Source organism: Orcinus orca, chromosome 16, assembly GCF_937001465.1.
Source record: "Orcinus orca chromosome 16, mOrcOrc1.1, whole genome shotgun sequence".
Lineage (NCBI taxonomy): Eukaryota > Metazoa > Chordata > Mammalia > Artiodactyla > Delphinidae > Orcinus > Orcinus orca.
Genome location: NC_064574.1, coordinates 72,265,933 through 72,285,759, shown reverse-complemented (window position 1 = coordinate 72,285,759; position 19,827 = coordinate 72,265,933). Strand labels below are relative to the sequence as shown.

Sequence of the window (19,827 nt, the reverse complement as noted above, 5' to 3'; positions counted from 1 at the left end):
TTCTTCCCCTCCTCCTCCCCATGTCCTTAGGCACGCCGCTCCCTCTGCCTGGTTGAAGCTTTGAGAGGGCTAGACATTGTCCATCTTGTCGCTTCTGCAAGCAAGAGTGGGGCTTTCCCAGGATCACTCCACAAGTTAATGGTTTAGTCAGGACTGCTTAGGACATGAATACCTCATTTAATGTACCCAAGGCAGGAAAAGGAGCGTGAGGCCACACTGGTTCAAAGACCATACACACTTTCTCCAGTAAGAAAAACCATGTCCATGCAATACAGGGGAGATGTTTTCTAATAATTTTTTCTTTTTTTTCTTTTTTTTTTTGCGGTATGTGGGCCTCTCACTGTTGTGGCCTCTCCCGTTGCGGAGCACAGGCTCCAGACGCGCAGGCTCAGCGGCCATGGCTCACAGGCCCAGCTGCTCCGTGACATGTGGGATCTTCCCGGACTGGGACACGAACCCGCGTCCCCTGTATCGGCAGGCAGACTCTCAACCACTGCGCCACCAGGGAAGCCCTCACTTCTTTTCATAGTTTGAAAAAAAAATTCAAATGGTATGAAAAGATAAAAGTGCAAGGCCAGCCAACCTCCTGCCTCTGGCTGCCCCATCCCCTATCAACACCTGCTGAGGTGAGCATGTTACCAATTTCTTATGTATCTTTCTAGAGATACTTTATGCATATGCAAGCATCTCCTTTTAGAAAAACATAAAAATGATAGCACACTGTAGATACTTGCTTTTCCCCTGGCTTTTTTCACATAGCAACATTTTTTTAAAATAAATTTTAAATTTTTATTTATTTATTGTTTCTGGCTGCATTGAGTCTTCGTTGCTGCGCGTGGGCTTTTTTCTCTGGTTGTGGCGAGTAGGGGCTACTCTTCGTTGCGGTTCGTGGGCTTCTCATTGTGGTGGCTTCTCTTGTTGCGGAGCACAGGCTCTAGGTGTGTGGGCTTCAGTAGTTATGGCACATGGGCTCAGTAGTTGTGGCGCATGGGCTTAGCTGCTCTGCAGCATACGGGATCTTCCTGGACCAGGGATCAAACCCGTGTCCCCTGCACTGGTAGGCGGATTCTCAACCACTGCACCACCAAGAAGCCCTCACATAACAACGTATTTTGGAGAATGTTTCGAGTCAGTTTGTACATAACTAGTTCATTTATTTTCACAGCTGCTGAGTATACCATTATATGGATATGCCATAATTTATTTAATCAGTTCCCCTATTGGTGGACATGTAGATTATTCACAGTCTTTTGCTATAAAAACAACATTTCAGTGCATATGATTGTGCATACATCTTTGTGTGCACGTGTCACCAAGCCTGTAGGATCTAGAAATGGAATTGTTGGGTCAAAGGGTGTGGGCATTTTGAATTTTGATCAGTGTAGCAAATTTCTCCTTCCTCCAAAGAGGCAGTGCAGATGTATCCTCTTATTAATCATGTTTGAGAGGTCTGTTTCTCCACAAAGTATATAATCAGACTATTTATATTTGATAACTTCTTAGGTTAAAAACAGTGTTTCATGGTTGTTTTTATTTGCATTACGAGGTTTTTTTCTTTTATAAATTTATTTATTTTATTTATTTATTTCTGGCTGCGTTGGGCCTTTGTTGCTGCACGCGGGCTTTCTCTAGTTGCGGCGAGTGGGGTCTAGTCTTCATTGCGGTGCACGTGCTTCTCATTGTGGTGGCTTCTCTTGTTGCGGAGCACGGGCTCTAGGTGAGCAGGCTTGAGTAGTTGTGGCACGCAGGCTCAGTAGTTGTGGCTCACAGGCTTAGTTGCTCTGTGGCATGTAGGATCTTCCCGGACCAGGGATCGAACCTATGTCCTCTGCATTGGCAGGCGGATTCTTAACCACTGTGCCACCAGGAAAGTCCCTGAGGTTTGTTTTATAACCAACACTGGTGAGAGAAAATTGAAACCTGACATTGGAGGTGTGAGATTTTAAGAAAGCATCATGCTGCTTTGAACTAAGTCACGTCTGATCTGACTTGGACGAAGAAATTGAGAAAATTTGCCAATGAGCTCTAAGCCACCTGACTCCTTGGAGAAGAGGTACAACAGACAGACAAATGAAATCATGATTTTCAAAAGAGGGGAAAGATATCAGTAACACAAACCAACAGCCAGGAATCTTGATGTTTAACTCAGCTAGAATTCTAAACCAGACCATCAAATGGATGATTTGTGAGTACAATGGCATGGTGTAGGGAAGAGGAAGGACACTGAGTCCTATCAGACTGCAATAATCACAGCTTTTACCTAACAGGGTGACCTTGGGCAAGCTACTTCATATATCTCTGAACTTCCACTTCTTCAGCATAAAATAGGGGCAGTAATAGCCATGTGCCAGAGTTATGGCAAAAACTAAAATAACTCATGGAAAATGCTTGGCACAAAAGATATCAGTGGGAGTTCCCTGGCGGTCCAGTGGTTAGGACTTGGGGCTTTCACTGCCGTGGGCCTGGGTTCAATCCCTGGTCCAGGAACTAAGATCCCACAAGCTGCACAGTGTGGCTGGAAAAAAAAAAAAAAGATATTAGTTAAAGTGGAAGGAAGGAGGTCAAACCTGAGCCCTCTGAGGTTATAGGCCCTAGACATCTGAGGAAAGGGGAAGAAAGCTGGACAGATGATCTGGAGATAGAACAGCTGTAAGCCAGAGCAGCTTGATTGCCCCTGTAAAAGGCAGTATTTTCCAAATCTAGTGATCAGATCTCAAGGGTGAAAAACCAGACAAACAAAACCTCCAAATACTATCCCCCTTAAAGCTTGAAACAAAACCGTCTTCTTATCAGTTGGGTATTTCTAGGGCCACCAATGTTTCATTCTTTGTGAATGGCCCCTGGAGACGACAAGGAAGAGGTACTGTGTATCTAATCTGCCAACCCCCAAAAAAAGCCTAAAGATGTATGTTGTAGTTAATCCCCCTATTGGGATTATGAGCAGGATGTGTGATTTGTAATAGTGTCTTTAAAACCGGCTGCATTTATGGCAGCCATGCTGCTTATCATGCCCCGTCGGAGCTGTGTTTGCCATCTGTCTCTGTGTTGGACTGGATCCAGAATTAGGGGATGGGTTGAAGACATGGCCCTCGGCATCTCAAAATGTCATCTTGATGAGGACTCACCGGAGAACTTTCTCCCAAACCTCACATGAGTTTTGTAACCAATATTTGCTTCAGCCTCTAGAAAGCACAGCAAATCTGTAACCTACTTTTAGTAGTTATAAACAGAGCTTTATACATATGTATTGTATACCAACCCTGGATTCATGTTATCATTTCACCCCTTATTTTCCCTTTGCCATTTTATTTTTTATCTTGATCATGATACCCTACTACTGCTACTGTCAGTAATTATGGCCAGCGTTTTAGCGGCTGTGAGGCTTACTAGATGCCAGGCACCTGTTGCAATGCTTCAAGTCTTTGTTGAAACCAAGCAAGGTACAAATAAAGAAACAAACACAACTGCCAGGTTCCCTCATCTCCCTTATGGTACCAACTTAAAGGGGTCATTTTAATATCTGAGGACATAAATCTTAGAGAAAGGCTGCATATCTTTGACTTCATAGTTCTGCTTATGAAGCTGTATTTGGAAATAAACAGACCTACAAAGCAAAACAAGAACCTCTCAGCAGTCAGAAGGCGTCAGTCAGGGAATTCCCTGGTGGTCCAGTGGTTAGGACTCTGTGCTTCCACGGCAGGGGGCCTGGGTTTGAGCGCTGGTCAGGGAGCTAAGATCCCGCATGCTGCTCACTGTGGCCAAAAAAAGAAAAAGAAAAATGAGTCAAATTGAAGGAAACATATCAAATAAATAATAGTACAGTGGGTACCCAGATGTGGCAAAGGTGTTAAGTAGAACTTAGGAATCCCTGAGGTCAGACCCCCAGACAAAGGTGAGGACAGTTATCTAGGAGACACTGTAGTCAGGGAAGGAAGGGGTAGGATTTAGCTGGATTTCGAAGGAGAGAAGCCCCAGTCTTAAAGCTGGGAAATCCAAGACTTCACAGTTGATCTGTGGCCTAGAACATGTTATCTGACTTGTTTGAAGTCCCATTCCCTTGTGAGTAAAAAGAGGATGATAATACTTGCCTCTCAAAGGTAGAAACAAATGCCTTCATGTGAATGAAAGTATAAGTTGTAAAATGCTTACTCAATGTGAGCTACTATCAGGGCCTAGATTTAAGTTGGCTGGTATTTGATCAGGACCCTGCAGACAGACCAGACTCAGCTACGTGGACAGGAGGAGGGGAAGTGCTTTAGAGCAGAGGGAGGGAGTCAGGGTTTGGTGAAAGGCCCAGAAGCAGGACAGCCCTTACTCTGTCAGGGGATGGGTGGGGTGGAGCCCTTGGTATGTGGGAGGGTGGGGATTACCTGTGAGGGAGGCAGAAAGGCTGCGTTCAGATAGGGCCAGGCCCTCCGGGGGTTTGAACTTCACTGTTCCACAGGCACAGTTATAGGTTCCTTGGGGGATGTCAATGGTGGAATCAGGCTTCAAACTTTTGAGAGCTTCCCGATTTTTTTAAAAGAACTTTAATGTGTGTGACAATATAATACTCTCCTCCATCTGTCTTCAACCTCCTTTTCCTTTCCCTAGGCCCCAGTAGAGCATTTGTTCCCAGGGCTGATGGGAACCTCTCCAGAAGGTTAGTCCATGTGTCACATATGGATAGGAAATCAGTTGAATCGACCTAATTTGACTCGGATTAGTACAAACCTGAAAAGGAAATCAACTTTTTTTTAAATCTCACAATCTCCACTCGTAACCTTCCATTTAAAAAGTGGTTGTGGGCTTCCCTGGTGGTGCAGTGGTTGGGAGTCCGCCTGCCGATGCAGGGGTCGCGGATTCGTGCCCCGGTCCAGGGGGATCTCACGTGCCGCGGAGCAGCTGGGACCGTGAGCCATGGCCGCTGGGCCTGTGCGTCCGGAGCCTGTGCTCCGCAACGGGAGAGGCCACAACAGTGAGAGGCCCGCGTACCACAAAAAAAAAAAAAAAAGTTTTTTTTTTTTTCCTCTAAATTGGAAATCATCAAACAGAACAAAAGATTACAAAGCTAAGTCTTGCTCTTACTTCAGATTCTCAGTTCTCCTCCCCAGAAGTAACTCTTTCCAGGTACTTATGCAAACTCCCCAGAATAGTCAAGATATACACAAAAGTCACTCACAGAGTCGGACTCTTGTGGTTGGAGAACATCTGAGCGACCATGTCATTTTGCAGAGGTGGTAACTGAGGCCCTGAAAGCTTAGCGACTAGAGTTAGTTCAGATCATACCTTAATGCAAATATTTGGTTTCAAAACAGTATACAAAGATTTCATTTCTCTTCATTTGTATTATATATATATAATATACACACATATATATAATATACACATTTACTTAATATATAAGTTAATTTTATTTACACAATGATATATGTGGTCTTCAGTAGCTTAATCAAAGTTATTTTAACTTTATAAAAATAGAAAAGTTCCGTAATTTCCAAAAATTAAAAAAACAAACAAACCATCTCTGTTGAGGATGAGGACCATGGAGTCATTCTGAGGGCAAACACTGCAGTGCCTTTGGGGAGACCCATGGGCACCAGATGCGTGGGGAGAAGTAAAGGACACTGGAAGCAGGACAGCTGTCTGGAAAGTCACTGTGGTAATTCAGGAATGAGAACCAGGGGGCTGCAGTGGCCTGGGGCAGGCGGATGGAAGAGCTGGATGGACTCAGCAGTGGTGCCATAGGCCTGAGGACCTACTGGCTAAGGGGTACAGAAGATGGACCCCCCAGGCTTGGTATCGTGTAGGGAAAAGGAGCCGGTGAATCTGGGATGAGGGCGAAGTGGACGGGTCTGTTCGGCAGATGGAGAGAAAGAGCTAAGGCTTTGAGGATGGGGCAGAGCTGGGCAGCTAACAGCTAAGGATTTGGAACTGACCACATGCAACAGGAGATTTCTGAGGAAGAGAATGTAAAGGAAGGACTTGGTTCTGAGCTCAGGGGACACGGTGGTCGGGAGGCACCAGGAGGGAAGGACTTGTTGTGACAAAGCCTTAGGAGCCACCGTTGGCACTTGAGCAGTTCCTGAGTCTGGAATCTCAGACTCTCAGAGGTGGAAGGGACCCCCAGGTCCCCAGACCCAGCTCTTGTCCCGCATTTGAGAAACACGTTCCTGAATAGCAGCTCCCAATGTTCCCTGTGGGCACGCACATCTCCGCGGAAGAAGGCCCCATCCATTCCTGGTGCAGCATCTGACAGCCTTTCTGCCTGTGGTTAGACAGCTGTCCTGGTGACAAGGTGCCTGGGGTGGTGAGGTGAGTGGCCTCCTCCAGCTTCACCTTCCCAGTCCTTGCATCCTGCCCTGAGAGCGTACCCATCCATACAGCAGGGGATTGGAGTGTCTAGTCGTGGCCCCAAGTCCTCCCAGATTACTCAGGACATTACCCAGATTTCCAGACTCCTGGCTCTCCTGCCCACCAGGCTGAGGGCTGTGCCCTCTGATGAGGAAGACTGAGGCAGACGTGGCTAGAGTTGGTCAGCTCCAAATTCTTGCATCATCTCATTTAACCCTCCCGTCCCTTGGAAACCAAGGCTCATCCTCTTTCCAAAGAAGAGGAAGTTAAATCTCCAAGAGGCAAAGTGACTTGCCCAAGATCATCCTGGCAGTGAGGATGGAGCAGGGTTTGGATCAGGATCTACCTCCAGGACCTCACTGCCCTCAAAGCAACCTGGGCCTCGGGGCACAAGGCCCTGTATTAAGGGGCCATGTGGGAGGCTCGTGAGCTGTGACCAAGAAGAACATGGCGGTGGGTTGTCCATGAAAGGCAGGGAGTCAATCCAGTCCTCATCCTTCCAGGAATTCCCCTGCCAGGAGGGTCTCCTTCACGGCCACTGTGCCAGCTGACTATAGGCAACAGGACAGCACACTGTCGTCTATAGTCAGAGCGCCCTTTGCCTCCCTAGAAGCAGGACAGGAAACTTTCTGGAAAATGGCTTGGCCCATCCGGAGTGCCCTGCCCTTCCCTATTCCTCTCTCCAGCTTGTGGAGCAAGATGAGGAGAGAATGGCAGGGCTGAGAGGCTTACTCTGTGGTCCCAGAAAGAGAGGCACACACACATACACACACACACACACACACACACACACACACACACACACACACACACACACACGCAGCCAACCTGAGCCCTGATGGTTCTGAAGTCAGCATGCCTGGGTTTGAATCCATCTCTGTCACTAGTAAGCTGTGTACAAGTGACTTACTCTATCCTCAAATAATAATAATATTGGTTTCATGAGTTGTTTTGAAGGTTCATGGAGTTACTACATGTAAACCCTTGGAACAGTGCCCAGCATGTAGTGAATAATCAAAGGAACTACGTCAGCAGACGTCATCCTATTTATTACTCTGAACCTGGTAGACACAGATCAAGGGGTACAGAATCAATAGCTACAGTTAAGTGGGTGCTGGAGCATCAACAGTGAAAGATGATTAACATACTGAAACCACCTTTCAGCCTCACAGTTGGGGAATACAAGAGGAGTGACAAGGATTGTGACAAACTGGAAAGCCCGTGCCCCTCTAAAGAAGGAAGCTACCGCCCAGCCAGTTGTTGCCGTGTGAAAATTTGGGTGATGTTGCCACATCTTTGGATTTTCCAAAATTTGAATTTTTATGTGAAATGTACCAATTTTTAAATGTGGCAATTAATTCAGTTTTTAAAACCCCCCAAAACCTTGTAGGCCAAATTCAACTCTTCTGTGAGCCTCCAGGGTACAGCTTTCCTGTAGACTTACTGCCCCACGGCCAGGTCAGGCTTTTGCAGCCCTGGGAGGGCAGAAGAGAGCCTTGAGGGCCGGATCTGCCCACAAGCCTCTCTGATCCCAAGTCGGCCTCCTTCTCACCTGTCCCTCAGAGCAAAGGGGAGAGTGGGGATGTCTGGGAACAAATGTGATTGTGCAGTGGAGGCTCTGCCCAACTCTACCCCATCTGTCCAGCCTAGGGATTAATCCAGAAACAGATGGAAGAGGCAGAAGGATGACTTCATTCCACACACCGAGCACCTACTACCTGCCATTACTGTTCTAGGTGCAGTGGAGACAGCAGTGATTACAAGAAGCCAGGCCCCTGCCCTGATGGAGCAGATCTTAACCCCTGTGTGTGCGGGAGGGGAAGGCAGTGCCAGAGGTGATGCGTGCTTCGTGCTTCGGAGAAACAGAGCAGGGGAAGGGGGGCCAGGAGGAGCAAAGGCCCTGAGGCTTGACTGAGGTGTCAAAGGTGACAGAAGCCAAGGATAAGATGGAGATATGCCTGCTAGGGAAGGTGGAAGGAGACAGCTCTGATAAGGAGCAGAGGCAGGGCCAGCAGGGCCTCTTCTGCTGGTCACACTCTCTAAACCGCATATGTAGGCCCAGAGGAGTTGCCTCCCCTTAGCAATTTCTGACAGTTTGTTCCTCCCCTCACTCCCTCACATCTCTGGACAGATAGCCCTTTTCACATTCTCTTTGTGAATGTGATTTGTAATTCCTTTGTGTTTATCACACACACACAAACACACACAATCAAACCTCTTGAGTTCTCGAGGGTAGAGAGCCCAATTTTTGTTCAGCTCTGAGGTCTCCCTGCCGTTATGTTCCCCACAGTGCCCAGAAATAATAGGCTTCCATATACCAATGTGTTAAACTGAAATAATGGCATGGCTTAAGCACGTTCCCTCACTCCTCACACCTTAGTTTCCTCTCCTGTAAAATGGGGATAATCATTGATTGTGATGAGGAGGAAAAGAGAAAAAGGCTATAAAAATTGGGGGCCTAGATAACCTGGACTTGAGGCCACCAGGGTTTTTCTCTTGCTCTTGAGTTGGGTGCCCCTGGAGCTACTGGGAAACGTTCTTGCCCTCCTCCCTCCTGCCACCACGGGGCCTCAGTTTCCTCCTCTGAGGGGAGCTAACTGGGGAAGAGGGGCCAGCACACACTTCCCAGTGAGGCTGGGGCTAGGGACACAGGGCTGCCACAAATCTCTCGTGGCTGCGCTGGTCCCCTCAGCCCAAATGCTTTTTGCTGTGACTTCTTATTTCACCTAAGCCATTTTTGGTCTGTAGGATGTTCCGTCTCCAGGTCTGTCCTGCCAGCCCTGGCTCCCACCCCATAATCCAGGCATCCAGGACCCATGCCTGGGTCTGAGTCCCAACAAAGGCAGGCCCCGGAGACCAGCAGCCAACAAATCTGAGATAGGGCTTTCTGAGAGCGGCAGGCGGAGCCCCTGTGAAATGGAGGGTGGCCATAAATCCGGAGCCCCTCACTGGTATCTGGGTTCCCCCGAGAACTGGCTTCCACTGGAGACGGAGAGAGGGGCGTCGTCTCAGCCACCTCCCCTGCTTCCAGTCCTCTTTTTCTCCCAGGCTGTGGGAGGCAAAGGGTTAAATCCCATAGAGCTGATGCTCTGACTCCAGGCTAGAGGGGCCCGGGAAGCTGGGGTCACTTCCTGCTCCGTCCCAGTCACCCTGAACTGGTCCCCGGGTCCTCAGCCTGGGATCACCCCTTGAGAAGGACCCCAGAGTCCTCGGCATCTAGCCCGCCCCCCGAGGCAGGGCATTCAAGGGGTTAAGTCCCCTGGGGCTGGATTCTGCCTTCCGGCCTTTCCCAGACCCCAGAGCCGTGAGTTGGGGGCGCCTGGGTTCCCGGGGGGTTGGCCCGGAGGGCCCGGGACGGCCGCCGGGGAACAATGGGGCGCGAGAGGCAGGGGCCGGGCGCGGGACTGAGCCCCCTCCCCCGCCCCCGGGCCGCCCGGGTTAGGGGTGGGGGCCGGGAAGGGGCCGTGAGGGCCGAGGATTCTGGGAAGAGCGCGAGGGTCTGGCTGTGGGGGAGGGGAGGGCGTGAGCATTCTGGGAAGAGGGAATTCGGCCTGGCGGGCCGGGCCGGGGGCCGGGGCGCCGCGGGAGAGCCGGGAATCCTGGGTGCCCCGGGCGGGGGAGGGGAGGATGCCAGGCTCGGGGTTGGGAGCCAGAAGGAGGGTCGTGGGGACCGGCTGGAGCAGAAGTCCAGGGTCCGGGCTGGTGTGGGCGTCGGGGGGCCGGGGCCAGGGTGGCTGTATTCCCGCGGCTGCCTCCATGTCAGGGTCACCCTGGGCCGCTCTCCACACCTCTCTGTGAGGCAGCCTCCTCCTCTCCTTCCCTCCCTCCCTCCCTCCGCAGTGGGGCTGGCCTGAGGTCGAGGCCGCTGCAGGCCGAAGCACTTCTTGCCTCCCTCCTTCTCCCCACTTTGATACTCCATGTCGGCCTTGTCATTAACCCCTTCCCTTCTACCCTGGATCGCTGAGTTTGAATTTCTCGAGAGACGATCATGGTACATAAATTCTTACCTGTCCTCAGCAAACACAGCAGGCCTCTTCAACATAGTCAGGCAGCCCCCAGCTTGGCAGAAGTCCCTGCTTCCACCTTCCCAAAGACACTTACAGATGGGGGTGGGGGATTCTCATAGCCTAAGGAGCTGCGGAGATGAAGAAGTTCATTTACTTCCTAACATCTAAGCCCTCTCTCCTACTGCTGTTTGGCAGGCTTCAGCTAGCTCCTGCTTCACTTTGGTCACCACCCTGCTGCCTTCTCACAAGTCCTTGCACCACTGCCCCATACACACAGTGGTCATCCCACATGGCCACTCAAAGCACAGGCCCTCCCCAGGGTCTCTCTGGGGAGTTCTCCTCCTAGCACTTAACTCCTGTGGCCCTGTTCCCTCATCATGGAATCATATGACTGTCTCTGGAGTGACAGCTGCCTGTGTTTTACTCTGAACTCCTGCTCCTCTGCTGCCATCCCCTTTAAAGGCATTGGACCAAACAGGTTTTCTAGGAGCAAGGGGCATCTCATTCATTCATTTTTCGTTCATTCAAAATTTATTGAGCACCTATTACGTGTTAGGGATGGGATACAGCAGTAACGAAAGAGAAGATGGATTAGAGGAAGGGGTACCAGGATGGGAGTGGTAGTGGAAGCCTTCAGCAGGGAGTACTCTGTTTCGAGTTCACAGCTACAGATTGTCAGGATCCAACCCCTCCTTTTACAGCCAGGGAAACCTCTTGATCCCAGGAATTTCTCCATCCCGTTCCCATGGCCAGCAGGCTCTGTCTGAGCTTCTTTCCCCAGCTGCCCACGTTTATAAGTTTCACATGACTTTCAAGGTCACTTCCCTCTCTTAGAGGCTGCGACAAGCCAGACACAGAGCCTTGCATATCTGGTCTTAGCTCTGCCACTTCCCAGCCTGTGACCTTGGAGAAATCTCCCTGGGCATTGATTTCCTAATCTGGAAAATGGACAGCCTGATTCCTGGGTCTCCTCATAGGACTGTGGGGAGGATGGGGTGCGACAATGAGGACAGCACAGCGGGCACTGTGTCAGCTAGCTGTCAGCTGCCAGGTGGTGTCCACACACTCATCCCGCCTCTCTTTTCCTTTCCAATTCCCTCTCAAGGTAGTTCCTGCAGAAGCCCCCGATGGCTTTAAACTGCCCCCTCTCCCTACCTCTGGCCCGAGCTTCGACCTTCTTTCTGTGCTTGGATAACGGGAAAGTGCCCCAGTCTTTTGGAGGGCCCTGTCCCCTCAGGGAAATCAGGGTGGTTACTTTCTTTTTTTAACTCTTTAAGTGTTCCAGGCAGTCTTGGTTGACTATGGGGCTCATAAGGAAAGTTTATTGGTCCCAATTAGCAGCCCCATTAAGGAGGAAAATTAGAGTCTTTAATGAACTTCCTCTGATTAGCAAAATAACAGGTTTCCCAGCCTCTGGGCATCAGAGGGGTAGGGTGAGAGCCTGCTTCCCCTGTGGGTGTCAGATAATACCTCTCCAGCCCCCAGTGTGGGTTCAAAGGGTTATGGCTGATGAGCTTTTAATTACACTCTTAAATTCACCTACTTGCTTAGTTGTGATCTTAAGATCTGGAGCAGGAATCTGGCCTGCGGGGGTGGGGTGGGGGGAGGGGTGTGGGCGCGGTGAGAACTGATGCCCAGAAAAATGGGGAGGTAGGAGACTGCAGTTCAGATCAGGAGAAATAGGGGCTGGGGGGTGGGCAGGTGGGGGAGTGGGGCTGGGGGAGTAAAGGAAGGCGGGAGGTCAGCTCCCATGGTGTGCTCTCTCCCCTCCCCTCCCCTCCCCAGGGTCCCTGGAGCACTGGGCAGTCCTGAGTTCTGGGATGGAGCCCGAGGCAGCGCTGTGGGGCCCTGATCTGCAGGGTCCTGAGCTGAGCCCCGACGATGCTCATCGAGGTGAGGGACACAAGAAGGGACTGCGGTCCTGACAAGACAGTAGCCCCAGTTCAGGGAGGGGCGCAGACTCGGGGAAACCCAGGGGAGGGAAGTGATGCTCGGCCCGTGTTCTGAAAGGAAATGGGGGCTGGAGACTCCCTTTCTCTCTGTAGGTGCCGACAGTGGGAACGAAGAGGAGAGCCCTCAGCAGGAAAGTTCTGGGGAGGAGGTCATCTTGGGAGATCCAACTCAGAGTCCAGAATTCAAGGACCCACCAGAGATGCCCCTGGAGACACCTTCCCAGGATCCCTCAGTCCCCCAGGACCCCCCGGCCCCGCTGGGTCACTCCAACCCTTCAGACCACCAGACCCCTCTGGACCCCCCAACCCCCGAGGTAGTCCCGACCCCGTCTGACTGGACCAAGGCCTGTGAGGCCAGTTGGCAGTGGGGGACTCTGACCACCTGGAACAGCCCCCCGGTGGTCCCGGCCAACGAGCCCAGCCTGCGAGAGCTGGTGCAAGGACGCCCTTCCGGGGCCGAGAAGCCCTACATCTGCAACGAGTGCGGCAAGAGCTTCAGCCAGTGGTCCAAGCTGCTGCGGCACCAGCGCATCCACACAGGCGAGCGGCCCAACACCTGCTCCGAGTGCGGCAAGAGCTTCACGCAGAGCTCACACCTGGTGCAGCACCAGCGCACGCACACGGGCGAGAAGCCCTACAAGTGCCCCGACTGCGGCAAGTGCTTCAGCTGGAGCTCCAACCTGGTGCAGCACCAGCGCACGCACACGGGCGAGAAGCCCTACAAGTGCACCGAGTGCGAGAAGGCCTTCACCCAGAGCACCAACCTCATCAAGCACCAGCGCTCTCACACGGGCGAGAAGCCGTACAAGTGCGGCGAGTGCCGGCGGGCTTTCTACCGCAGCTCGGACCTCATCCAGCACCAGGCCACCCACACGGGCGAGAAGCCCTACAAGTGCCCCGAGTGCGGCAAGCGCTTCGGCCAGAACCACAACCTCCTCAAGCACCAGAAGATCCACGCCGGCGAGAAGCCGTACCGCTGCACCGAGTGCGGCAAGAGCTTCATCCAGAGCTCGGAGCTGACCCAGCACCAGCGCACGCACACCGGAGAGAAGCCCTACGAGTGCCTGGAGTGCGGCAAGAGCTTCGGCCACAGCTCCACCCTCATCAAGCACCAGCGGACTCACCTGCGCGAGGACCCGTTCAAGTGCCCGGTGTGCGGCAAGACCTTCACGCTGAGCGCCACGCTGCTGCGGCACCAGCGCACACACACGGGCGAGCGGCCCTACAAGTGCCCCGAGTGCGGCAAGAGCTTCAGCGTCAGCTCCAACCTCATCAATCACCAGCGCATCCACCGCGGCGAGCGGCCCTACATCTGTGCCGACTGCGGCAAGAGCTTCATCATGAGCTCCACCCTCATCCGCCACCAGCGCATCCACACCGGCGAGAAGCCCTACAAGTGCTCCGATTGCGGCAAGAGCTTCATCCGCAGCTCCCACCTCATCCAGCACCGGCGCACGCACACGGGCGAGAAGCCCTACAAGTGCCCCGAGTGCGGCAAGAGCTTCAGCCAGAGCTCGAACCTCATTACGCACGTGCGCACCCACATGGATGAGAACCTCTTCGTGTGCTCCGACTGCGGGAAGGCCTTCTTGGAGGCGCACGAGCTGGAGCAGCATCGAGTGATCCATGAAAGGGGCAAGACCCCCGCCCGAAGAGCTCAGGGCGACAGCCTCCTGGGGCTCGGGGACCCTGCCCTGCTGACCCCACCCCCTGGAGCCAAACCACACAAGTGTCTCGTCTGCGGAAAGGGGTTCAATGACGAGGGCATTTTCATGCAGCATCAGAGGATCCATATTGGAGAAAACCCCTACAAAAATTCAGATGGCCTCCCTGCACACTCCGCCCCCAAGCCGCCTCAGTTTCGACCCCCCAGGCTCCCTTTTGGAGGAAATTCCTATCCAGGTGCGGCGGAGGGCAGAGCTGACCCCCCAGGACAGCCCTTTAAAATGCCTGATGGGCAGGAGAGCTTCAGCCAAAGGCTGGGTCTGCTGTCCTCCAAGTCCTACATCTGTTCCCACTGTGGAGAAAGCTTTTTGGATCGCGCTGTCCTCCTTCAACATCAGCTCACCCACGGCAACGAAAAGCCCTTTCTCTTTCCTGATTATAGGATTGGCCTAGGGGAAGGGGCAGGGCCCAGTCCCTTCCTAAGTGGAAAGCCCTTTAAATGCCCCGAATGCAAAAAAAGCTTTGGCCTCAGCTCCGAGCTGCTGTTGCACCAGAAAGTCCACGCCGGCGGGAAACCCCAGAAGAGTCCGGAGCTGGGGAAGAGCTCTTCGGTCCTCCTGGAGCACCTCAGGAGCCCGCTGGGGGCCAGACCCTACAGCTGCTCAGATTGTGGGGCCTCCTTCCTCGATCGCCTAGCCCTCATCCGGCACCAGGAGACCCATACCCAAGAAAAGTCCCCCAAACCTGAGGACCCCCACCCAGAGCCAGCCACCCTGTCCACAGGCCAGGAAAATGAGGAGGAAGCCCCCATCCCCACAGAGAGCAGCAGCCACGGGGAAGGGGGAAGCCCCAAAACCCTTTTGGAAGAAAAGCCCTATTTGTGCCCCGAGTGTGGAGACGGCTTCACAGAAGTCGCAGCCCTCCTCCTCCATAGGAGCTGCCACCCAGGGGTCACCCTGTGAAATGGGTCTGGAGACCAGGGGCCTCTCTTCCCTGAGAGGAACACTGGATCTCCCCAAAAATTATGTGGGGAAAGGAGGAAAACTCTTTCAGATTGTAGCGAGGCAGAGGATAAAGAATGGTGGGTAAAAATAGTGCTTTTACATCAGTGATGAGAAACCCTTTAAAATTGTTGGTGGGAACCACTTATACGGCAGTAGAGAAAAACTGTTGGGTTAGAAACCCTATAAATACGTAGGAAAAAAAAGCCCTTTAAGTCTGTAGCAGAAAAACCCTATAAACCATAGTGGATAAAAGCCCTATTAATTGTAGGAAGAGGTCCCAATATGTCTCTAGACAACTCTATAAAACTGTATTGAAATCCTTGTGAAACTATAGGGTCAGGGAAGTGCAGGGAATATGACAATGGCGTTGACTTGGGAGGAGTGACCCTTAGAAGGTGTAGAAGAACCTCCCATGAACTTGCTCCTCCCATGAACTTGCATTCTCTCCCCTTGGAGTATGGGAGGGAACCTCTCTCCCAGAGCCGTGGACAATTACACTGAGGAAACTGCTCGTCTGGGGAGGAGCGCGGGAATGGGGTGGAACCAGAAAAGGAAGAAAACAGAGGAGAAAAATAAGTGATGAGGAGCCCTCAGATCCACAGAGGAGAAATGACCCAGGAACTAGGAAAAGAAGGTGTAGCTCAGGACACTGGGGGTTCCTTGGGGTACGAGGGCAGCCTTAGATGATTGTGTGTGTGAAAGGAAGAGGCCCATGGAATTCCTGATCAGAAAGAACCCAAAAATGGGGAAGGAAAAAAAAAATCCAGCCTTTTTAAAGGCTGAAGTTTGGGGTGCATAAAAGCTTTAAGTATAAGGAGACCACAAAAATTAGGAAGAGTAGGGGGTTGGTTATAGTGCTTTGAGGAAAGCAGACCAAGGTGGAGAAACTGTTCTGATGGAACCCAACAAACTCCAGGCTGCCCAGTCTTCCCTGTCTCCAGGAGCTTGTTAAACTACAAGTACAAGCAGATCCCAGCTCAGGCCATGAGGGTTCCCCCCACCCCCAAAGCAGGCAGGACTCCCCTCTCCCCAGCCCAGCTGGGGACGTCTACTCTCAGAGGCCTCCAGGGATGGAGGGTCCCTCCTGCCACGTTCTCAGGTCTCACTGTCAGGAGGCTTCTCCTGAAATCTAACTGCCACCAGTCCTGCTGCAGTGGCAGCCCATTTCCTCAGATTCTGTCCTCAGTCAGAGAGGGAGAACCGCTGCTAGTCGACCTCCAAAGAATAAAGCCCTTCAGAGACTCAAGGCCTGTGTGTGCTTAAATCCTCCCCAGACTTCTCCAAGTCAAGAGAGCTATGTGTGGGCTCTCTGTGGCAACGAGGGACAGCAAGTTGACAGAATAGAGAGCTTTGATTAGCCAGCAACCTGATTTTAAACCTCACTCTTTCATCTGAGCTGTTAGCAAGGCTGCTAGCAGGACAAGCCAGCCTGCACACTGTGATGGGTGTCCAAACGCCCCACAGACTGGACCGTGGGTCCCTGAAGAGTATGGAGACCTGACCACCTGACCACCTCACCCTGGTACCTGGAGCCCTGTGAGGTTGTTAACAACCCAGCCCGACTGTGGGCTTGCAAAGGGACAGATTCCACCCACTTGGCTCCTTTCCTCCTTAGCCAGAAACCTTCAGAGGGAAATGGAAGGATGAGAAACACACTCCCTGGCCAGGCTTGTCTCCAGTCCTCACACACCACACACAGTGACATACTTTCATTAACCCAGCCAAACCCGCTCACATGACTGGGAGTGTGTGGCAGGGGAAACAGACTGTTTTCTTCTAAAATGGTTGGAGAGAGAAAACTCCTGAAACATCTGTAACAAGAACCCCATCCCCTAACCCTAGAGACCCTTAAAGAAGGAGAGGACTCCGTCCAGTGCTGGGTTCAATGGAAGTGCCCACTGACCCCACGCTGGCCCCTGTAACGCACTGTGGTCCTGAAGTAAGAGGACTGAGATGCCAGGTGAGGAGTCACATCCCTGGAGAGGGTGACCCAGCTTCCTACAAACTTGTGGAAGAGACCTCTGATTCCACTACCTAAAAGTTCAAAAGGTGAAAGTCCTTCACCCTTCGTCTATCCTGTTCCCAAAGGGATGACCCTCAAATTCAAAGATCGAAGTCATAGAACGCTGTAGGGGAAGAAGCGAGGCCTGCTGGGGAGAAGGAAAAGGCAGGCCTTGGATGACTACGGGGAGACCCTTGTTAACATCTGCATAAAGCCCTGCCCCACCCAAGTGCCAGGTCAGAGAGCACCACCAAGAGGGGAGAAGAAGGCTGCCTGCCTCTACTGACAGCATGGACCAAGGGGGTGTCCCTCTGAGACTGAGGAAGAGGAGACGATTCTCCAAGCAGGTTTTTTTCCCTGTAAGATGGCAGCAGAAAGAAACTTCAGTTGTAGAGACAAACCCCTTGTAAAGCTAGCAGCAGATCCTCTCAGAAACAGGTCTGAGGAATCTGTCTCCAGAAGGGTCCTGGAGAGCCCTTGGGGCTCCAGGGTCAGTCCAGGGGAAGATGGTCAGTGTGGTCAAAGGCCGACTGAAGGCCAACCGAGGACTAGGGTGTAGCATACGTAGTAGGACGCTCGCATGTTGTAGGGTGAGGGCCAGAGGTCTTGGCTCCGGTACTGAATGGATGATGTGGACACGATTAGTTGGGGTCTGGGGTTTCATAGCAAGAAAGGGGGCAGAGTCAGAGAACTTTGGGGTGTCACCTGTTCTCTGTTGCCCACCTCCCCAAACTCTTTTAGCTGGGTACTTTCCTCCCAGAGCAAGCTACATCTTGGAAGGAACTAAACAGGGAACAGGCTGGGGGAGGTGGCAGTGTCGAGTCCCTCTGACCAGCTCAGGCCAAGGCCCAGGGGTCGTGGCACTTTCCCACCAGAACTGGGTCTGGAAGGCAGAGCGTAGCCAAACCCTCTCGTTCAACTCCACGCAAGCCTGACTCTTAAGAAGGGCCCTCCTGGAGGAGTGCGACACAGGGTCACAGCGTCATTGGTGAAAGCAGAGGGGAGAATAGAAACTGATCTGAGCTTAGGCTGAAACTTGAAACTGCTATGGATATGGAGGTCAGAAGGGAGCATGGGCATGAATCCTGAATGGTGGGGCAACTCGAAACCATCACAACCAAGAGGTGGGTTCCATGGCACCCGCCCCTCAGGTGAGCAGTCCCGACTCCTTTGCCCCCGTGAGGGAAGCCCCACTCACCTGACTTGTCCCCCCTGGAGTGAAGAGAGGCCCCACTTTTGAGTGTTGTGTGTCAATAACAGTGTTGTGTCACTGGTGGTCATGTTGAATAGTTGAAGAGAATAAAGGGAATAAGATTTCCCAGGTGGTTTCTGTCTTCTCTTTCAAGCCTAGAGCAAGCTGAGAGAGCCCGTCCTCTCCCAGGGCAGCTTCCATGTGTAACCTCAAAAGCTCAGCCCAGCCCCAGGCCGCCCTTGCAGCCCTCTTCCCAGAGGCCTAAAATCCCCATCCAGAGCTTGCTGGTGGGAGCCTGAGGGTTTATGGAGTTTTAAAATCTGCTCCCTTGGGAGACAGGGGCAGAAATGTGTTGAGAAGGTGGCAGAGCCAAGCAGCACGACATGCCGACTTCTGGGTGGCAGCCTGGTGACTCTGGCACTCGCTGGCTCGGGTCCAGCTGTGCTGCCCCAGGGAGGCCTCTTGGGCCCCAACACCTGCACCCTCCCCAGATGGCCACAAGGCAAAGTGCCTAAGATTCTAGTTCCCGAAGCCGGCAGCCACCTCCCCTGGTTCGTCTGGGTCCTGGCCCTGGCCCAGCTCTTCCTCTGGACCAGAGCCTCCTAGCCCCCGAGGAGAGGTGGGTGGTGACCTGGCTTGTCATCTCACTCTCAGGATGTAGCCCGTGAGCCCCCAACGTGTGGAGAGGCTGAGGCTAACAGGAGGCAGCCATTTGCCTAAGATGCGAGGGAAACCAGAATGGCCAGGAGCAAGCTCTGCACCCAACCAAGCCTCTCCTCCCCCACCACTGGGCCTGCCTGGGCCTGGCCTGGGCTCCACACTGTCTGGGCCAGGCAGGGGTTGCTCCGCTGAATCCGCCTTGCAGGCTTGCCTCAGCGCTATCTCCTGAACCTAGACCTGGCCATGGCCCCTGAGTGGCTGCTTGAGGTCAATACTTGCTCTAACCTGTTGCCTGCCTCTGCCGCAGTCTGCCGGGGGCCCCTGCCCCAGCCAGGAAGCTGTCTCCCCACCTTCCCTGTGCTTCTCTGACCCAGACTCCCAAGGCAGACTCAATTGTCTCTCCTTCCCCTTTTCCATCTGGAAAGCAAGGGGTGGGGGATGGTGGGGAAGGGGGGAAGAGAGAAGGGAATTGCGTTTCACGTAGAAGCGAGTAAAGAAGGCTATTCTATATTCCCTGGGGACACTGAGGTACCTCAGCACAGGAGGATCCTCAGCAAAGTGAGGGGACTACAGGGGAAGAACAGACACTGGAGCACATTGGTTCATACTTAGCAGAAGGGGCTGTGTATCCAGACGTGGTACCTGCCACAGCAGAGGGTCAGGAAACTGGCAGAGGAAGTGACCTGCAGGAACAGGAAATAGTAAGTGTAGGGGCCAGGGGTGTGGTGGGGGATAGAAGGTGCATAACAGTTAGGTGTAGGCTTAGAGCATAGTGGAGTAGAAACTGAGAAAAGGGAGAGAGCAGAGCCTGGAGTGTAGAGCATCCCGTTTGAGTAACTTTGGAATAAGGGCACCATTGGGGGAGAGGGGGTTAAGGAGAGTGATGTGATCTTATCCCCCTCACCCAACCCTGGCCACGAATGATGGTGATTTACCAGGTCTGGAGCTCAGGAAAGAACTGGGTTGGAGGAGTTGGGCCTTAGCAGCCTAGCTGTAGCCATGGTCCTGGATA

The 19,827-nt window shown here is 52.6% G+C and overlaps 1 protein-coding gene and 1 long non-coding RNA gene across 4 annotated transcripts; one reads left to right on the top strand and one right to left on the bottom strand.

Annotated features, from left to right (window-relative positions):
- Positions 1 to 343: 343 nt before the first annotated feature.
- On the bottom strand, positions 344 to 12,100 carry LOC125961476 (uncharacterized). Its single transcript, XR_007472227.1, has 2 exons — positions 10,341 to 12,100; positions 344 to 9,382 (listed from the first exon to the last, which is right to left on the bottom strand). It is a non-coding gene; the product is annotated as an uncharacterized LOC125961476 (long non-coding RNA).
- ZNF629 (zinc finger protein 629) lies at positions 9,420 to 18,281 on the top strand. Of its 3 annotated transcripts, none has more exons than XM_049699508.1 (3): positions 9,420 to 9,637; positions 12,126 to 12,233; positions 12,367 to 18,281. In XM_049699508.1, the coding sequence occupies exons 2-3, from the start codon at positions 12,222 to 12,224 to the stop codon at positions 14,917 to 14,919; spliced, it is 2,565 nt and encodes an 854-aa protein (XP_049555465.1). In that variant the 5' UTR covers positions 9,420 to 9,637; positions 12,126 to 12,221; the 3' UTR covers positions 14,920 to 18,281. The 3 variants fall into 3 exon arrangements, with proteins under 3 accessions (XP_049555465.1, XP_049555464.1, XP_049555466.1); XM_049699507.1 differs by having other exon boundaries at positions 9,421 to 9,637; positions 12,386 to 18,281; XM_049699509.1 differs by lacking the exon at positions 12,126 to 12,233 and having other exon boundaries at positions 9,422 to 9,637; positions 12,386 to 18,281.
- Positions 18,282 to 19,827: the final 1,546 nt, after the last annotated feature.